At 42.7% G+C, this 17500-nt stretch overlaps 1 protein-coding gene across 3 annotated transcripts in view; it reads right to left on the bottom strand.

Annotated features, from left to right (window-relative positions):
* Positions 1-17500, bottom strand: part of tenm1 (teneurin transmembrane protein 1) — a 429841-nt gene that overhangs the window by 212402 nt on the left and 199939 nt on the right. For all 3 annotated transcript variants that reach the window (XM_015963828.3, XM_054738427.2, XM_015963084.3), the window contains 2 exons: positions 6404-6606; positions 747-954 (listed from right to left, as the gene is read on the bottom strand). In XM_015963828.3, coding sequence (XP_015819314.3) covers positions 747-954; positions 6404-6606 — 411 coding nt within the window. The remainder of the gene's footprint in view (positions 1-746; positions 955-6403; positions 6607-17500) is intronic.

The following is a 17500-nucleotide window of genomic DNA, read 5'->3' as shown; positions in this document are numbered from 1 at the left end:
GTGTAACTACGTGTCCAGACTGTCCACACACAGAGCAGTAGGGGCGGGGAAGAGGGAGGATCAGACTCAGACACACAGCAGAGCACATGCGGGTGGAGGGAGATGAGAGAGAATGAGGAGGAGGAAAAAGGCGAGCGAGAGAGGAGAGTGCGAGGAAGACGGTGAGAAAATGAGCCCTAGCAGTCGGGAAGTGGAGATTTCTTAAAGTGTTCAGTTATTAAATCCATAGAAACGATAAATATTTGATATATTCCTTTTTTTTACATTAGTAAATTATTTTACATATAGTTTAGCATTATTTTGGTTATAAATGTACTCTACGCAACAGAAAATCTGAAGAGCCACTTGGGAGCCAAAAGAGCCGGCTCTTTTTGGTGAGCTGAGCCAAAAGAACCGGCTCTCTAAAAAGAGCCGGAATTCCCATCACTAGAAGACATTGCCCTGTTAATTATCCACTTGTCTATATTCAGCCACATACTCTTGCATCATTCACATCCTTCATTTACACTGCTGTTCGTGTGTGTCCTTGCAATGAGCCGCAGTTAGCAAGCCCCGCTATTATTATTACAGGAGCTGTCCTCCCCGTTCTAACTGGTCTCTCTCGCCATGCCAAACTAACTCCATCAAAGGAAAAGTTTCCGCCAGATGTCAGTGAGTTTTTAATCATTCTATTTCTTTAATGATTCAGGAGAACGAGAGAGTAGATCGACCCAAACAGAAAACAGGTCTGCAGTAATCCTCCTCACCTATGGTAGTGCTGTGGATCAGCACCTGCTCCAGGTTGCGTCCGTCGTTGTAGAGCGCCAGGTGCCACGTGCCGGGGTCCATGTACTCGATGAAGCCGGTTTCTTGCAGGCCGCTCAGCAGGAGGCCTTTGGGGGATTTGGCGTTTGAGACCGGGTCCGTCAAGGACCTGGGCAGGGCCTTCCCGTCCAGCAGCTTCACAAAGTCAAACTAAACACGACACAGAGGTGGACTTGTTATCCGGCGGCCGTTAGCAAGACTGGCTTCACAAAACTTGCATCCAGTCATCAGAAAAACCTGGAAGCCTCGCTTTGCACTTTGATGTGTGGCTGTGATGGGGTGAGTTGTGTGAAAACCAGCTGAATTAATGTCAAGAAATGGTATAAGTGTAGATGTGCATGAGACACGTAGACCAGGGATCCAGAGTAGACAAGAGAAACGTTGGAAGTCAGCACCCAAAGAGACAGGTTTCCAAGAATTCCACAAACTGTTGCAGAATGGCAGATTAGCAAAAGCATTTTTTATTTACCAGGAGTCAAACATACCATCTTGTTTTTGGTGCTAAAACTGTCAGGTGTAAGTGTGTGTGAAGGACCCAGGCTTTGAGATGGACTGGGCACCAGTCTAGAGTGTCCCCCGCCCTCCCCCCCACCTGACGGCTGCCGGAGACCGAAATACAGTAAGCCCCAGTGTGTGAATGTGTGTGAATGGGCGGATGGCTGATTGTGCTGTGAAGCGCCTTGGGGGGTTGTAGAACCCTGAGGAGGTGCTATACAAATACAGGCCATTTACCGTATACAGTGCATGTGATCTGAGTGAAGGTTAAATATAAAATAGCATTTGCATGAACTGCCATAGTGTTTGAGATGTTAGAGCCAGTGGCAGCAAACGTTGGTCTTAGTTGCCATTACCCTGACCGTTAGCTCATCAATCCGGCAGGAGGTGAATTTCAACTTAGGCGTCTTAGGAAGTCGTCGACCCCCCCCCCCCCCCCCCCCCCCGCCACCCCAGCACACATAGGTGGGCCCTATATGGAATAAACTGTATATGGGCAAGTCATATGGGTTCCAACAGGTTTTGTCCATGGTTGCTATGGTGGCCCCACAGAAGTTTGCCCACAACGTTTTATTTTTATATTTTTTAATGGGCCAGCAAATGAGTGAAACTCTCTGAAAACCCATGCAGGGCCCAATAAAAATGATGCCATCTTTCTGGGCAAACCCATGAGACACTGTGGAAACTGTATTCCATATGGGGCCCACTTATGTATGCTAGCTTCAAAAAGCTGAAATCGGTCGTCTGTAATAAAAAACTCCACACAGTTCATGTTTGTCCACCAATGGTGTGATCTTAAAGAAGCAACTCTCCAAATTATGGGTGCAGAGGTCCAAACGCCGTGTCCTCATCTCTGAGACACAGAACTGCAACAGATCAGCACAAAGCGACTGAAGCTGACTTTGTGTCAGACACAAAGTCTTGGAAAATCTGTTCTTAGCTCAAGAACCTGCCATGTTGGCAGGAGCTTTGGCTCACTTTACCACCCAATTTTCAAATGGAACAGACTTTTATTTCATCTGACTAAACCTTTCTTTGCTTCCTTCTCTCCTCCTTTACCCTTCCCCACCACCCTCATCTCCCTCTCGCCCCGTCTATCCATCGTCAGCCCTCCTTGAACTTTCAGCCCTCGCTGAGTTTCATTCCCCCCGAGGGCTTTGTGTCACACTAATGTCAAAAACAGCTAATTAGACCTCTTCATGCAGACAAGAGCAGAAAAGTACTGATGTTAGAATGCAGAGTTGAGTCTTTGCACTTGTGTGTGTTACATGGCACAACGCCATTCTACACTACACAGCGTGTGTTTGTGCATGCGTGTGTGTGCTTTAAGACAGAAAAATAATTGTTTCCATAAAAAAACAATGCACATCCACACTTTTCGAGTCGGCTCAGGGAAGATTTCTGTCCCTGTGGGGAGAGTCTTGTCTTCCAAATGCCTCCCCGGTTGGCAAATAGCAACATTTAACAATCACAGCCCCGATCTGGTGAGCAGAACACACAACTTTGATTACTCTACTTAGTCTGGAGGAAACAAATGGTAAAAATGGCTGTTTTACCACAGCTAAACTCACAATTAAATTGTCCTCATTTGCATATTTGCTGTTTCTGTTGTCAAAACAAGTTTGAAATGGTGATTTGTTCACGGCTCATGACTGTTACCTGTTAAACAAGAAGATAACAGTTCACGCTCGGCTGCACTGACGTATCAATCAAACTGTTATTGTGTGGCCATGAATTTGCCTGACAAACATGCATAAATACAGTTTATGGGCACCTGTCTGACTACAAATCAATAATTTGAATTGTGAACAACGATTGGCTTTGAATCCCGAATCCCGAATGATATTATGAGAAATCTAAAAAGCAATCAAAACGGAAGCGGAAAATCCGAGTTAACCTGTTCAGCAGCTTATTCTGAGGCCTTGGATCTGTGTGTTATTGATTCATTGCATTAGGCTGCACGGACTAGTAGTTGGTAACACTGCTACCTTGTAGCAAGATGGTTGCAGGTTTGATTCCCAGCTGCAGCCTTTCTGTGTGGAGTTAGCATGTTCTCCTCTTGCATGCATTTTCCGGGTAAAGCTTCCTCCAACAGACTAAAAATGGTACTAGCATCTCAAAAAGCTGTTTAACCAATTTATTTATAGAGCACCTTACACAGTATGTCAGGGCCCATCAATGTGCAGGAACAGGAACACAATCAAAGATTCATAAAGCAATCAAATAAAAAAATAAAATGATTAGGAATAAAACCATAAAACTAAAGAAGGCCAAAACTGACTAAAACCCAGAGAGAAAAGGTCGGCATCACAGAGAGTTTAAGTGACTGTGTTTATTTTCCATAGAGAAGGGAGGCAGTGCATACCTAAATCATTGCAAGAAGGCCTTACCAACGGATGCTCGTTAGGGTCAAAAATCCCTCGTAACACAAAAAACAATGTTTATGCATGGCGAAAGTTTTGTAACTGCTTGTAACAAATCAGTAAATGCATTTTGTCCTCACGGGCTCCTGCAGAAGGCATCTAAAATAGTGTCGCCCAGAGACTTAGGGTGTTTCTCAATGTCAAGGTGCCTGGCCTCTCAAAGCGAGGTCTTGCCAGGCCAGGCGCCTTGCTTACAAGGTCCTTCCTTGGTCAAAGGAAACAGTAGACCTGCATTACGTGACCGTAGCTTATGCGGCGGTCACGTGATGTCACGTGACACGGGAGATAACATTATATTTTATACATATAAGTTTCAATATAAATATATAACGAGAGTTTTACTTTTTAAATTGTGTATATATGTGTTAAATTAAATATGTAAGCGAGTTACAACCCGCTAGCCACCGAAGCTGCAACTACTAAGCAGCCAACCAACCATAGCTATCCGCTTTGGACAAAAATAAATAAATAAAATACATTTCAGATATCAGCGCGATAGCTACAATTAGTTGACTTACATTTAAACTTGAAATTTAACCCCTGAAGTAGCTGCCAGCTTCTGATCAGCCATCCTTTTGAAAATACCGGGGTGCATTCTGGGTAATTTTTGACCAAGGCTAGGCTCCAAGAGACACCTCCCGTGTGTCCTTGCTCAGCTAGCTAAACAGCATAAAAACGGAGAACAGAGGCCTCAGTAGAACATGAACATTGGATCGGCGGTTCCTGATAACGTATCTCCTAGGCAACCGGAGCAGAACCAAGACACCAAGGCAAGGTTTCTTGGCATTTAGAAACACACTTAAACTCGCTCCCATGTAGTTTAGACCTGATTTTTATGGTTAGGAAGCCACCAATATTTTTCGACAACAATTCGATGGATATTTTTAAGAGATTAACGATAAAAACTACACACTGTTTCTTTGAAAGCTAAGCCAAAAAAAAAAAAAAAGACACTGCATAAAAGTGTCTTCAAAATAATCAAACATAAACATGGTCTCCAAAACGAGACTGTCCTGTGTGTCTGAAATGTCTTTGTGCCATCTTGTTTGAGCCGCCAGGCAATCATCTTTAAAATGGTGCCAGATGCAAGGCCAGTTATACAAAACAAAACTATAAAAGTGTGTGGGTTGTAGGATGGACATTTAATTATTTCTACTGATATTTTTCCTCTTTATCTCAAACTGAAAAATGGTAACCAAAACAAAGCAATAACTCAAAAACAAAAGAGGCAATGTGCCAAATTACATCAAAATACAAAAGAACTGTTTGACTAAATAGTCTCTAAAAACTCCTATTATCTTAAGTGGGTGGGCTACCAGAGGCACGAATTATCTCTGATTTATATGCTGATGGTACATTTGCTTCCTTTGAACAATTGGTGGTTAAATTCCAGCTCTTTAGGTTCTTGCAACTGAGACACTTTGTTAAAGAGACAATGTGTAGTTTTACTGTTAATCTCTGGAAATATCCATCAACATGTTGTTAAAAATTAATTAAATGATGTCCAGTTGTTAAAAATATTTGCAGCTTTGTAACATATAACCATACAATCAGGTCTGAAATACATGGGCACGGGTTTACGTCTCTGAGCGAGTCCATGTTTCCTTCTACGGGAGCCCGTGAGGACAAAATGAATTTACTGATTTGTAACAAAGGGTAAAACGCTGTTTTACACATTTACATCTTCACTCATTGCCAGTGATGAAGAGGAGCCTGACGTGCTTGTCATTTAGCTGGAGGTTGCACTCCCAGGGATTTCTGACCCTAAAGGCCTTCCGTTGGTAAGGCCTTACTAAAACACAAAATGCTGCTTGCTTGCAATGATTTAGGTATGTAACCTTAACCCTAACCCTATCACCAGGGAAATTCCACATCGACGCTTTAAGTTTGTTTCTGCGCCCGTCTCAAACTCTTCTCAATGAGATTTTAGACTGTTGGACAACTTCTAAAAAAAGTTCTGATTGGACTTTATATCCGGCTCAGCTCGCATCATCAGACCGGTCTGGATGTCTTGAAACAGAAACGGGAGCTGGACCTGGGTGTTGGATTGTTAAGTCTGGTCTGGCACAAGGCTCTGAGGAACACAAGTCCTCAGTTTTTGTGAGACACGGAGTCAGTGCAGTCAGTGGTGTACTGCTTGCCTTGGTCCACAGCCAGACCTGGACCTGGCATGCGAGTGTCGCAGACCTGCCACACGTCATCTGGACTTATAGTTATCGGCGGTCTATATTTGATGCTCTTTCCAAGATATGTGGGATGACTTTACACACAAGTTCTTTGATTGCTTTGTCTTTTTTCACTTAAAGCATAATGAACGAACGGGATAAAGAGTCACATGTAACAACAACAACAACACAAATAGCCCTTCTGGTGTTTTAGTTCTTAGGGCTCAGGCTGACAGACGGCTTGCTCAGAGCACACTGCTGCATCATTGTTTCCAAAAAAACAGAGTGACAAAATATTTCCCACATAGTCATGCCAGGTTTTCTCACCTAAAGTGCCATTTCTGTGTGAACAAAAAGGTGCAAACGCAGCTCTAATTTTCGGTTTCATAAAAATATCTGTAGTAGTGTAGACAACCCCTGAGAGAAAAGTGGGTGTATTAGTGTGGATCTGAGTGGCAGCTGAGCTAAAGCAGCCCATCTGGATGAACAGCGTGCTACAACAGGAGCCTACTCTACCTGAGTGTGCGTAGGCGGGATGTTCCTGCGTCCGTAGACCCCCAGCAGAGCGTTGTGTGAAAGTGAGAGATTGAACTTGATGTAGGTCGGATGGAGCACAGTCATATGAAACCTCCAGAAAAGTCCCGGCGGGATGGCCTGGCTCTGCTGTGTGCTGACGTCGATCTCGCCTCGGTCGATGGCGCGGCCTCGCACCCACTTCTCTGCAAATGAAATATGAAAAAATTAGATAAAAAAAAAGAGTCACAAACAGGTGAAAAGTGCCCACTCACATGTGGTGGATTTCTCCAGGTGGAGAAGAAGTCCTATTCAGTATCAGAGGGAGCAATTAATAACCGACCCAGTGTCCTATAACATCAGCAGGATCAGCAGCACTGCTAATTAAGTGAGACTGAATAGATGTCTAAAAGACTGAGCACTGCTAAAAAAGATGCTTTTAAAGATATCAAGCTTTGGTACTCCTCTGGGTCCTCCGCGCATGAAGATGAAGTGCTTTAGAAAGGCGGTGCTCAGTCTGAGAGCTGTCTACCGGGCCTTTGTCGTGTGCTGTATTAGCATCTTCTAACAAGAAAAAAGGATGTGTGTGTGTTCGCATGTGTGTCGAAGTGAAAAGAATGGTGTGGACGAGAAAAGTGAGGAGACCAGAGACACACACACACCCAGATGTGATCACATGCATTCACAAACAGCACATCCAGATGGTGTCTTGACAGAGAGGATGTCTTTGTGTGAGGAGAGAATGGGTCTCTGGCCATCAGCTCCTCTCCTCTCCATGAGCCTTTATCAAACTCCGGGCCCGAGTCTTTTGTGAAGAGGGGGCGATCTCTCCAGCCCTCTTTGTGTTGGCCTTTATGGAGAGATATATCTCTGCTTCTAAACTAAGGAGGAAATATGTTGACAGAGGGGAGCCGGCCGATCGTTACCGCCACAAAGGCAGAGGAACAGTTAGGGGCAGATTCATGGACGAGTCCGCTCGCTCTCATTCTATAACGCCCGCAGCTCGACCACTCCATTATGGCGACACCATGCGCGCCCACAGGCGGGGCGGCATATATCACATGTCCTGTCACACACAGAGAGAGAGAGCTAAAAAGGAGGTACGGTGCAGCCACGCTGGCAGTGGCTCATGGAAAGGTGGGTCTGTCTGACTTCTGCTGGCCCCTCTACCTCGTTGGGTTCAGATGGGAAGGTCAATCAGATCAAAGCTTATTTTATTGTCCCTGTGGGCGGACATGTTATTGGACTACAAAGTGGAAGGATGCTAAGTTAGACAATTGCCTATTAAAACCCATTAAAGTTACAATATGGATTTAAGTTTCTGTCCAGCTGTAATTCTGTACTAAATGTGTGACTCAGCTACCATTCTAGTGTCGAGTTAAACACGTGACACACTGACACTGACATCCACTGACCACTCAAATAACACGGAGCTAAACGATGCTGCTGCTTGCAAAAGCTCACATAGACCCCTTGACACGCCAAACCCCCAGCCCCCCAGATTCTGGCTAGAGGGCAAAAAGACGGCACACCCCCGTAGGCCACCGTTATTATGTGTTAGTTGGCTCTCAACTGAGAAGGCTGTTGTTGATTTTGTGTCCAGGAGAGAGTAGAGCAAGGGTGTTTCTCAATGTCAAGGCGCCTGGCTCTGCGAGGCAATGTCTTGCGAGGCCAGGCACCTTGCTTACGAGGACACTGTCCTTCCTTGGTCAAAGAAAATGGCTAAATGGAACAGACTTGGATCACGTGACCAGGGCTTCTACGCCGGTCACGTAACGTCACGTGACACGGGAGATAACGTTATATTTTATACGTATTAGTTTCAATATAAATATATAAGTGACTTGCTACCCGCTAGCCACCGAAGCTGCAACTACTAAGCAACTAACCAACAATAGATAACTTCTTTGGATCTAAAAAAAAACATTTTAAATGAGTTGACTTACTTTTAAACTTGAAATTTGCCCCCAAAGTAGCTGCCGGCTTCTGATCCGCCATCCTTTTGAAAATGCTGAGTAATTTTTGACCAAGGCTAGGGTACAAGACACCTCCCGTGTATCCTCGCTCAGCTAGCTGAACGGCTAACAAACGGAGAACACACGCCTCGGTAGAACATGAACATTGGAACAAGGCTTGGCGGCTCCTGATGACGTATCTCCTAGGCAACCGTGGCAGGGCCAAGACATCAAGGCAAGGTTCCTTGGTATTGAGAGACATCCCATGTCTCTGCTAGTAGAAGCTAATCGTTAGCGTTAGCAACTCAATAATATGGCAGAACTCCTTCAGGGTTGAGTTATTTGTGTAGATAAAACATCAATATCTGAATATCAGGAAATATGACTCCAAAAACTGCCGTATTCTACTCACCTCTCGTCTGGATCTCTTCTAGATTTTAACCTATACCTCATGAAAGAGGAGAGGCAGAGCTTTTTACCTACAGAGGCATTAATTAATACTACAGACCACTGCAATTGTGTAGAAAGGAAAAGTGAACTTTGACGTTTCATCTTGAAATATGCTTCAAAAAATTAAACCTTCCCTATTAGTGGTTTGTTATGGTTTGGCTTCTGTCTGCAATAATAAGTTATTGTTTAATACATCTCAACTGTATTACCTTTGGCATGGCTGTAGCCTCAGGTAGAGGCTACTAGCCTGGCCTGCCAGACTTCTCCTCTGTTTAATTCTGCACAAAGAAAGAGTCTGGTAACTCACAGGCAGAGAGGCACATGAGGGGCGGGACTAGGCAGCCAAAAATAACCAATCAGAAAGAAAGACGGAAATGCGGACTCTACCGCGTGACGTTGTAGTTTTTTAGCTGTAGTAATAAAAGACATCTGGCGACGGCGTAAACATCTTTTGTTTTTGTTTTTTTAGAAGAAATGCTTTTAGCGCTTCTACTTGTTTTAAAGACGTGTCTAAGTAGTTTAGAACAGGGTAAAGAGCCGCAGCAAACTCCGCTTCAGTTGCCATGTTTGTGAGAAACTCGGTGTCGTGGTGTGTGACGTACGCTGCTCAGTGATGATTGGCTCGGTTAGAAAACGGGGTGGGGTTATTTTAATAGGAGAATTCCCAGACCCTTTCTCTGTGCAGAATTAAAAAGAGAAGGAATCAGGCAGGCCAGGCTAAGAGGCTACAGCTCTGACAACCTGGCAGCTGTTGGGAATTTTGCACATTAACTATCCACAAAGTTTGTTTAACAACCAGCGGTGGATAATTTTGTCTGTCTTTGTTGTAATTAGTGTATTCCTGCTTTAATCTTGAGAGCAACTCCTTTATTAAACCACTGATGAAGTTCAAAACATTGCGATTACTCTTTTAATTAACTGTTCTTTATCTTTTTCATTTATCTTTCTTTATGCATGACAGAAATGATTTGTGATGTCCGGATCAAAATGTTGTGTATTATTTACATCTTAATGATTACATTACTGATGAAACCAATTCTCTTATTTTGCTCTTCTTTCACGCCGCATACTTGCAAACAATAGACCATGAAACTAATCAAGATTGTTAAAATCAATGGATGTGAGTTTCTTTAAAGGATCACGGTGCGTTGAGACCGATTACCTTTACATATCAAGGAGGTTTTTTAAATCTGCAAACAGATGTCTTAATAAGCTCATGTCTATTTTATAAACCCTGTTTTAAACAACAGTCATTTGTGTGTGTTACATAAAACAGCTGCAAACTATAGTTGTACAAACTCAGGATGTATAAAAGTCAGCTAGTGATGCTTATGGTGTTGATAAACCGCACCTCTGAACTAAATTTAAAACAGGTGATCTGTTTTATCTACGTGACTGAAAGAAGGGAAGATGAAAGATAGTGTTGTGTTGTTTTCCTGCTAACTGGACATCTTATTTATGTAAAAATGGAAGATTTTGACTTTAATCAGAGCAAATGTGAAACTAACTGTTTAAAGTTGAAGTTCCATTAATTCATCATACACTGGTGAAATATATCTCTGCGTTTTACCCATCCCCATGGGAAGTGGTGAGCAGCAGCTTTGGGAACTTTTTGGTGGTTACCTCCCAAAATCCAACCCCTTTAAAGCTGAGTGTCAAGTAGGAAGATACTGGGTCCCATTTTGAAAGTCTTGGGTAAGATCTGACCGGGATTTGAACCCCGATCTCCTAGTCCCAGGGTGAACACTCTATCACTAGACCACTGAGAAGGTACTTTCAACCTTTCGACCTGGTACTTTCAACATTTATACTGATTGATGATCTCCTTGAGCCCACCTCTTGGTGTCCTACACTGCCCGGCTAAAAGAAAGAAAGAAAAAACCTCACCACTCAGATCGAAAAGCAAATAGGTGCAAGCTTCCTATTGGATAATTACTGCATGAGCGATTATCTTTCAGCTGCAACAAATTATTCAACCCCAACTGGTGCAATGAGTTCCTTCTCATTTCTTAAACAACCATGTGGAAAGACACTTCTGGTGATCGTATAAAAGATGTGTCTGTTTGAGAAGGGTCAGATCATTGGCATGCATCAAGCAGGAAAAACATCTAAAGAGATACAGACATGACCAAAAATTGGGTTAAGAACTCTCCAACGCATCATTAAAACCTGGTCTGACGAGTCCAGATGGATCCTGTTCCAGAGTGATGGTGCATCAGGGTAAGAAGAGAGGCAGATGGAGTGATACACCCATCATGCCTAGTGCTTACTGTACAAGCCTGTGGTGGCAGTGCTATGATCTGGGCTTGCTGCAGTTGGTCAGGTCTAGATTCAGCAACAGGATGTGCTCCAAGAATGAGGTCAGCTGACTACCTGACTACACTGAATGACCAGGTTACTCCATCTTCCCTGATGGCACGGGCATATTCCAAGATGACAATGCCAGGTTTTGTCGAGCTCAAATAGTGAACGAGTGGTTCAGGGAGCACGAGACATCATTTTCACACATGGATCGGCCACCACAGAGTCCAGACCTTAACCACAGAGAGAATTTTTGGGATGTGCTGGAGAAGTCTTTGTGCAGCGGTCAGACTCTACCATCATCTATGCAAGATCTGGGTGAAACATCAGTGCCACACTGGATGGAAACAAACCTGGTGACCTTGCAGAAGCTTACTGAAACAATGCCACAGTGAATGTGTACCGTAATCAAAGCTTGGTGGTCCAATGAAATATTAGTGTGTTACCTTTTTTTTTTTTTTGGTGACTTTTTCTTGGTCATGCATTGTATTACAGCATGTCCGATATAAAACCATGAAAAGTAGGTCAACAATAGAGATCAGGAGCTGTGTGCCACCATACTGATCCAATACCTCATCATAAAACCTTGAGATTGGATCAGAACATCTCTTGAAACAAAATAATCTGTGATGAATGTGTGGTAAAGAAACATTTAAATGGGAAAGAAAAATTGAAATAATTGTTTAACAAATGAACCGAACCATTATGGGCCTATTATACTTTGTGAAACATACATTGGCTCTGTATTAAAGTCTATTCCAAACAGTATTAACTTGCCGCAGCTAAATATGCATTCATGTACTCCTGCCAAGTCCACCTCAGCAGTCTATTTCTTTTAATGCTAATCCTCACTTCGGTGTCTGGCTGCAAAAACTATAAAGGCTAGCAGAGGGTTGGATGTCCTGAGGAAAGCAGTTCTTTTATTCAGCACTAGATGAATGGGACATGAATAGGGCATGGCAGTTGGCAGAATGCTGGCAGGCAGACGGGTCGTGCTGGCTGACCAGCAGGCAGATGAGCAAGCAGGACCTTCTGATGCTAATTACTATACAGTGCCTCTCTGGGTCTGATGCAACAAGGGGACAGAAAGACGGTCAGGTCAGCCACAAGGGCTGGTGGCATGATGGAAGATGAGGGGAGTGAGGGGCTAGCAAAAAAGGCAGTCGAGGAGAATGCCTGTGTGGCTGTGTCAGTTTACAGTGGCTGATGCAAGAGAGCAGAAAACCCTCCTCGCCTCCTTTTAATTCTGTGTCATCAGTAGAGGAGAAATCCTGTGGCGCCATGAGGGCGAGGGATTGAGGCATTTTGGGAATCCCACAAAAAAGAAAAAGACAGTTTGAGGGCTCTTCTGGGCCTCGTGAGCCACTCAGATTACTGCTGTCAATCAGCATGTTCTCAGCACAAAAACCTGAGCCCGTGCTCGTTTTAAAGGAAAATCGTTCAAAACCAGTTTTAGTTCTCCTTGGCAGGCAAAAGGAATACAAGCTTAAATAAAAAAAGACAGGATGCAAACAGGGAGGCAAAATTTCTTCACGCCTTGCTATTTTGTGGCTTTAATAAGGAGAAAAACTGCTTGAAATCCACACTTACTGTCTCTTATTTGGAATAAAGATAAAAATAAATGGTAGCACATAAATCTCCACTTGTGTTTTTTCATCATTACCTGGCAGAGAAAGCAATTTGTAGGAGAAACATGTATAAGGTTTATTTAAAAAAAAAAAGAAATGAGCTCATTTAAAGAGCCGATTAAAGCGTTGCCCAGGTTCCCCGTGTCCACTGTCGAGCAAAGAAAAAAAAGAATTACTCGATGGAAGCGATAAATCATTAGTAAGCTGGTCTGTAATAAGCTAAACACTGTGCATAATAATAATAATAATAATAATAATGCTTCAGTCAATTATGCTGGCAGATGGCGCACACAACACACTAATATTGCTTTTTTATTGACAACTGCAATATGCAAACACACACACTCAGCTATTTCATGTTGAATTAAAAGATTCTCAAGTCGAAAAGTATTTGAAAGATTTTATTTCTAATCGTGTAGACTGGTTTGGAAACAAGTACATATCACCCGTTCACAGCCATCTAAGCTACTTTTGGCATTATTTGCCTGTTAAGCTCCATTGAATAAAATGAAAAAATAAATAAAAATTGCATCAGAATGAGCAGTTTGCTATGGTAATTGTCTACTTGTTTTTCTGCAGCATCATTTATGTGGTCGTTGTCACAGAAACTGCAGTTTCCACAAACACATCAATGGGACTTTGGACATCTTATGTCCAGTCTAATGTTTTTAGATCTTCCGTGTGTTTCACACAATCACAAATTTAATACCCCCTTTTTCGAGACTTTACAGTAAAATGAAGTCAGCGCTATGACGTCTCACAAACTTGTGAGGTGCCAAATTACAACAAAGATCTCCTGACAGGAAGCAAAAGATCTTTTTAACTTGCCATAATAAATTTGATCTCAACAGCAATGACACCCATGGTTCCAGAACAGTTTTGGTATAATTGAGTTCGTGCAGAAGGACTAACACTCTGTGTCTGTAATACAGGGTGACTTTTAAATGCAATTGGTAATTACCATGGTGACCCTAATATGCTACTGTCAGCAGCTTTAACATTTGTTTTGATCTGGATTCTCTTTACATTTCTTATAAAACTCATACAACAAGACAGACAGGTTTTTATGTAGATTATTCTAAAGTAAGTACCAGTCTGTCGTGGTGAAGAGAGAGCTGAGCCGGAAGGCAAAGCTGTCGATTTACGTTCCTACCCTCACTTATGGTCACGAGCTTTGGGTAGTGACCGAAAAAACGAGATTGTGGATACAAGCAACCAAAATAAGTGTTCTCCACAGGGTGGCTGGGCTCTCCCTTAAAGAAAGGGTCAGAAACTTGGTCATCCAGGAGGGGCTCGGAGTAGAGTCGCTGCTTCTCCACGTCGACAGGAGCCAGTTGAGGTGGCTCGAGCATCTGGTCAGGATGCCTCCTGGACGCCTCCCTGGTGAAGATTTCCAGGCATGTCTAACTGGGAAGAGACCCAAGGGAAGACCCAGGACCCACTGGAAAGACTCTGTCTCTCACCTGGCCAGGGAACGCCTTGGGATTCCCCCGGAAGAGCTGGCCCAAGTAGCTGGAGAGAGGGAAGTCTGGGCGTCACAGCTTAGGCTGCTGCCCCCGCGACCCAACTCTGGATAAACGACTGAAAATGGATGGGTGGATAAAGTAAGTCTTACATTTGATTAGATTTTAAAAATGAAAGTTGGTGTACGCTGAAATTAGAGTTTCAAGCCGTCGCTGCATTACCACCCATTTCCTAGTTACTTGTAATAACTCTTGCGATTTGGGGGTTTCTAAAAGTAGGTGCTAATGAGTGTGCCGATCTGACTATCGTTCCACTGTGTGTGTGTGTGTGTGTGTGTGTGTGTGTGTGTGTGTGTGTGTGTGTGTGCCAGGCCAGTGAAGTAGAGGAACTACATTAGGACTTGGGACACAAGGTCTAATTAATTTCTCGTGCCTACGGGTTATTCAGGTAAAACAATTACACCTGTAATCTATTTTCGACCAGACTAAACTGTCTTTGCGATTCATGTTATTACCCCCTCACGCTGTAATGAAGCAGACTGACGGAGAGTGGGTGGGGTACTTTGGTAACGGGACACGCCTGAAGGGACCGGACCGGACTACGGTACTTTCTGCTGTGTGTACGCATGTATTCGCGTAGACAACATTAACAGTGCTCCACATGCAAGCGAGATTGAGTTTGCCGCAGGATGAATAAAAATATCACAATGGGCAAGGTCTCTATAATTACTTGAATTCAATTATGGGCCTTTTGAGCAGGTGGCTTAATAGGCTTTCAGCCTTCCCTCTCCACTGTGCGGCTTAATGAGTGTCAGTCAGAGTCAGGAGAAGATAATGTTCGTGGCCTCCGGGCCTTCCATTACTTCCACCGTCTGTCCTCACCTTCTATCATCAGGCCCCCGGGCTACGCCCGTGACAGACATGTCCGCCTGTTCACAAACTCATTCACTCTCTGACACTAACAGTGTTACACATTTAACATGTTGCACAGGATGACAAAAGAATCAAGTACTCACAGCGTATTACTGTGATTTGTAACAAGCCCCGAGCGGACACTGCTGACAAGTCTCGGCGTTGAATTTCCCTTCTTTCACTTTCTCATTAAATCAAAAATCATTAAAGGCTTTTGTAACAAAACATATGGATTTCTATGTAGTTTTTGTCTACTTTCCTTTGGTTTTTCTGATTGATTGGGTGACATTTGAAATATGTGAAAGTTTTTTAGATCCCAGCAGCAAAAGCACTTATGCAGCTTTATTAAGTTATTAATCCATACCAAACTCTTATTGTCATTTAAAACATTTAAAATAAAGTTTAGAGATTATTACCATACTTTTATTTTTGACAACATTGATGTTTAATGATGTGGAAAAAGTCAGTAATTAAATTCAATAACTCACAAAAATAAAACTGTTTTTGTTTGAACATGTTAGGTCTACAGCTTATGTTCTACAATATAGTTTTTATTTTTTGTACTTAAAAAAGTTCGCAAAATATGAGATAAAATATGCCAGTGATTAAAGCTGCAATCCAGACTTTTCCTTTTTTTTAGGAAACATGTTTGATTTTTTAAGAAATGCCCTGTTTTGATGCTCACGTTGGTACTGTGGTGTCCTCATCTTTTTATCACCTGAGACGGGTTGCTAAAGTGAAGTGACGCTGTAGTTTTTTTTAGCTATAGTCAAAAATGGTGTTTGGTGACAGCGCAATTATCCTTCTTTAGCAGAAAGGCTTTTAGCGCTTACTTGTTGTGGTTTTAAAGACGAGTCTAAGTCATTTAGGACAGGGTAAAGAGCCGCAGCGAACTCCACTTCAGTCGCCATGTTTATGACAAACTCAGAGTTGTGGTGTGTGACGTACGCTGCTCAGCACTGATTGGCTCGGTTAGAAGGGGGTGGGGTTATTTGAATAGGAGAGTTCCCTGACCATTGTTGCCAGATGTACAATAATTATCGTATTTGTACCATAATTTTGGGCTCTGTACGATGTACGATCAATAGTTTCAAAAATCCTCAAATGTACGATAATTTCACATTGCACTTAGTAACATCGTCTTTTGCTGTGGCTTTCCCAAGTCCATTACATAATTTTAAACTGTTCTGAAGTCAGATTTCACCTCAGTGCTTACAGGTTTATGCTATTGTGTCTATTACAAAAACTGACTCTGGATCTGTACAATCAATAGCCCAATCACATCGATAGGGCCTACTCTCACGAGAAACTGTAAGGTTATATAATGTGGCACGTTTATTGGCATTATATTACTGGTTTGAAAGATGTTTATTTAAACAGGGCAATATAAAACACCTTCTTTGTTATATTATATTGGAGTGAGAAGTCGTTTATAGAACGTTATTATCAAATTTATAATGTACGATAATTTGTACTGAAAAACGATAATTTAGGCCTCTCTGTACAATATTGTGGGATTTTGGATCTGGCAACACTGTCCCTGACCCTTTCTCTGTGCAGAGTTAAACAGAGGAGGAGTCTGGCGGGCTACGCTAGCTCTTCACTGGCTGCCTGTAAATTGTAGAATTTGTTTTAAACTCCTTTTAACGGTTTTTAAGGCTTTGGCTGGACTGGCTTTGGTGCAGCCATACGTCCCTGCTCGAATGCTCCACCCGGAGAACCGGTTGCTGCTGGTGGCTCCCAGAGCTCGGCTAAAGACGAGAGCGTGTAGGGCGTTCTCCGTAGCAGGACCATCACAGTGGAACACACTTCCCCTATCTGTAAGGCTCTCTCCATCAGGGAACTAACTTCAAAATATCTGAACTTCTCCATACTTTTCTGAGGATTTTCCATTTAAGACCTACTGCTAGTGTTTTAAAATAATTTTAATATTATTAGTCTAAATAATATTATAAATTTCATGGTTGAATTTAAAACCGTAAGAAATATATTTGTGACAGGGTTGATATTTTCCACCAAAAAACATCCCAGTGAAATCATTTTAGAAGCCAAAGGATTGTGTTTCTATTATTATTCTGTAAGCTCAAGTCTATTTATCCAGAAGATTAAAAAAGCCTCTGATTGTTTATGTTGTTTTGCTATGTCAGAGCCCAGAACATCAATCCTCCACCGCCCTAAAGCATGAAGGGTGGCGCAAGAAGCTTCTGATAAAATGTGTCATCTACACTGTAAATATCATCTACAGATTAAAATAATCTGTAAATCTTCAGCTTGGTTCCAGCGAGTGTTTTTAGATGCAGGATGAGCAACAGACAGACATGATTCTGTTGTTCGTTCTTGACTTGAGGCGCTCACGCAGGGGGTTCGCTAAATGATCTGTTCTCTATCTGC

This window comes from Nothobranchius furzeri, chromosome 1 (assembly GCF_043380555.1).
Source record: "Nothobranchius furzeri strain GRZ-AD chromosome 1, NfurGRZ-RIMD1, whole genome shotgun sequence".
In the NCBI taxonomy this organism is placed as follows: domain Eukaryota; kingdom Metazoa; phylum Chordata; class Actinopteri; order Cyprinodontiformes; family Nothobranchiidae; genus Nothobranchius; species Nothobranchius furzeri.
Note: the sequence above shows the minus strand (reverse complement) of the source record. Positions and strands in the feature narration are given on the sequence as shown.